We start from the raw sequence: 2313 nt of genomic DNA, 5'->3' as shown, positions 1-2313 counted from the left end.
TCGCTCCTCTCAAGGTTGAACACATTCCAAATACCTTCATGTGGAAGAGTCAAAAATAACAGAACAGGAGCCGGCTGCGGAGACGGCATTTCTGCCAGTAAAATTTTCCCAGTGAACACATTCATCTAGCTTCTGACATCGTTCTTGGAGTGGCCGTCGTCTGTCTGATGCAAAATGTGGCAAAATGTGGCTTCACTTTATGTTTTGTTGCACAGGGAAAGAAAAGGTTTTGTTCAGAGCTTTAGAAAGGTTTGTTGAGACCACATAACCTTTTTCTTATTAAATTCTGGAAAGTAGCTAACGTTCCTTTGGTAGTGAGGTGCTGTAGAGGAATGTGTTTCTTGCTTCTCCTTTCACAGGATTACTTCACAGATAGGCTTCAAGTGTGTGACTCAACCTCAATACATGAGGCAGGCTTCTTGGCGGATGTGTTTCCATTATCTGAGGGGCGGTAGGAAAGTGTGCTCATTTTTGTTGATAGGTTTGAGTGGGATTTGGCCTTTGGAGGGATGTATTTCAGAAGCTGGAGAAAATATTTTTTAAATTTTTTCCCCAGAAAGCCATAAAAGAGAGGATTCAGGCAATTGTTAAAATAAGCTATGCAAATAGTGATGGGCATGGCGGTGTCCACAATATCTGCAATTTTACAGTCATGTATGATGCCCAACTGAATCAATACATCCAGAAAAGTGAATATTTGGTGGGGAACCCAGGAAAAGAAAAAGAAAAGCACAATTGCCATAATTATCTTGAAAATATCATCATTTCTTGGCTTGTTCTTTTGAATCTCATAAGCCCTCTTCAGAGTCTTCCAAATAAGAGTGTAACTTGTAAGAATGATCAGAAAAGGAAACAAGAAACCCAGTATATTCTTAGTTAAGCCCAGCCCAATGGGGAGGGTTGAATTTTGGGATTCATAATGGAAAGCACAAACCGTGATATTGGTGTTCTCAATGAAAAACACGTTTCGGTGGATTATAGTTGGCAAACTGGCCAAGCCAGCCAACAGCCAAATAACGATGCAGGTGACTTTGGCCATAAGCATTGTACGCCGAAGGCGGGCTTTCATTGGATGAACAATAGCCAGGTAACGGTCGATGCTTAGACATGTGAGTAGAAACACACTGGCATAGAGGTTGAAACTGACACTGGCTGAAGCGATCTTACACAGGTAATTGCCAAAGGGCCAGCGATATTCCATGGCAGTGTAGACAGCCCACAGTGGTAAGGTCAGTAAAAAGCATAAGTCAGCCAGTGCTAAATTCAAAAGAAAAACACTGGCCACAGTCTTCAGTTTCATGTAAAAGTAAATGACAATCACTACCAAGCTGTTTCCAAATATTCCCACCACAAAAATGATACTGTATAAAGTAGGGATCATGACAAATATGTAATTGTGCCTTCCAGCTTTGGGACAGTCATCTTGGATTCTTTTAATACCATCTTCAGTGGAAGAGTTGAGGATCATTTTGATCTCCTGGGTTAATTAGTCTTAGACACTATGCCAGATGCACCTGGAGAAAATAAAAATGAAAAGGTAAAAAAAAAAAAAAAGAACTTTCAGTTATAAACAAATAGTTTTATTTTTCAGTCTTAAATACAGTAACTCCACTTTAGTCTTAGGAAAAAAAATAGATCATATTTTCTGGAGAAAAACTGAACCGAGAAAGGGTAGGATTACACATTTAAATTAATTTTTAGAACATATTGCTTTTCTAGAAAGTAATAAATATCCTCCAGGTAAACAGAAATGGGGGTGCTATGTGAATAAACTTATCTAGGTTCTTTGCATTTTTTCTAGAAGTAAATCCTAGCTTCCACATTGATTAAAAAAGCATAGTCTAAATCTCAGAAAATGCTACTGAATTAAATTAGTTATTCAGGAAGACTTGAGTTTTTCCAGAAGCTTCTGCAAATATTTGCTTCAATATTTTACATAGTCAGTAAACAAGCTATTCACTTACATGATTTAGAAAATCAACATACTCTTCCCTAGCAGAGTCTATCAGAAAACCCTTGGGAGGGAGGCTGAGGATGCTGTGGGGGTAACATCACAGGATGAGGTACAGGCATACTCTGAGGTAAAAAGCTCAGCGTATGGCATAGGCAAGTCTGTCTGGGCAGGGCACGGGTGCTGGGTAAAGATCCTCTTGCCACCCCAGGAGCAGGTCCCTAGATGAGCATGGCTGTGCGTTCTTTTTGTAGCAGAGTGTCCTGGGCAAGATGAGGAACAGGAATAAGACTTCCCAGGATAGCTATGCTTGGCATCCAGGAGAGCTGTAGGAACACACACACCTAAGGTAGTGTCCATCT

General features: G+C 40.1%; 1 protein-coding gene across 1 annotated transcript; it reads right to left on the bottom strand.

Annotated features, from left to right (window-relative positions):
* Window positions 1–379: 379 nt before the first annotated feature.
* Window positions 380–1483, bottom strand: AGTR1 (angiotensin II receptor type 1). Its single transcript, XM_047100220.1, has one exon. It carries the CDS (start codon window positions 1466–1468, stop codon window positions 380–382), a length of 1089 nt encoding a protein of 362 aa, XP_046956176.1. The 5' UTR covers window positions 1469–1483.
* Window positions 1484–2313: the final 830 nt, after the last annotated feature.

The sequence above is a fragment of the Lynx rufus genome, unplaced genomic scaffold (assembly GCF_022079265.1).
Source record: "Lynx rufus isolate CCGP_SWC_20201006 ecotype Redwood Valley unplaced genomic scaffold, mLynRuf1.p SCAF_5, whole genome shotgun sequence".
In the NCBI taxonomy this organism is placed as follows: Eukaryota; Metazoa; Chordata; class Mammalia; order Carnivora; family Felidae; genus Lynx; species Lynx rufus.
Note: the sequence above shows the minus strand (reverse complement) of the source record. Positions and strands in the feature narration are given on the sequence as shown.

Coding starts and splice junctions, on each gene's coding strand:
- AGTR1 (XM_047100220.1), bottom strand. CDS start 1,468: ATGATCCTCAACTCTTCCACTGAAGATGGTATTAAAAGAATCCAAGAT.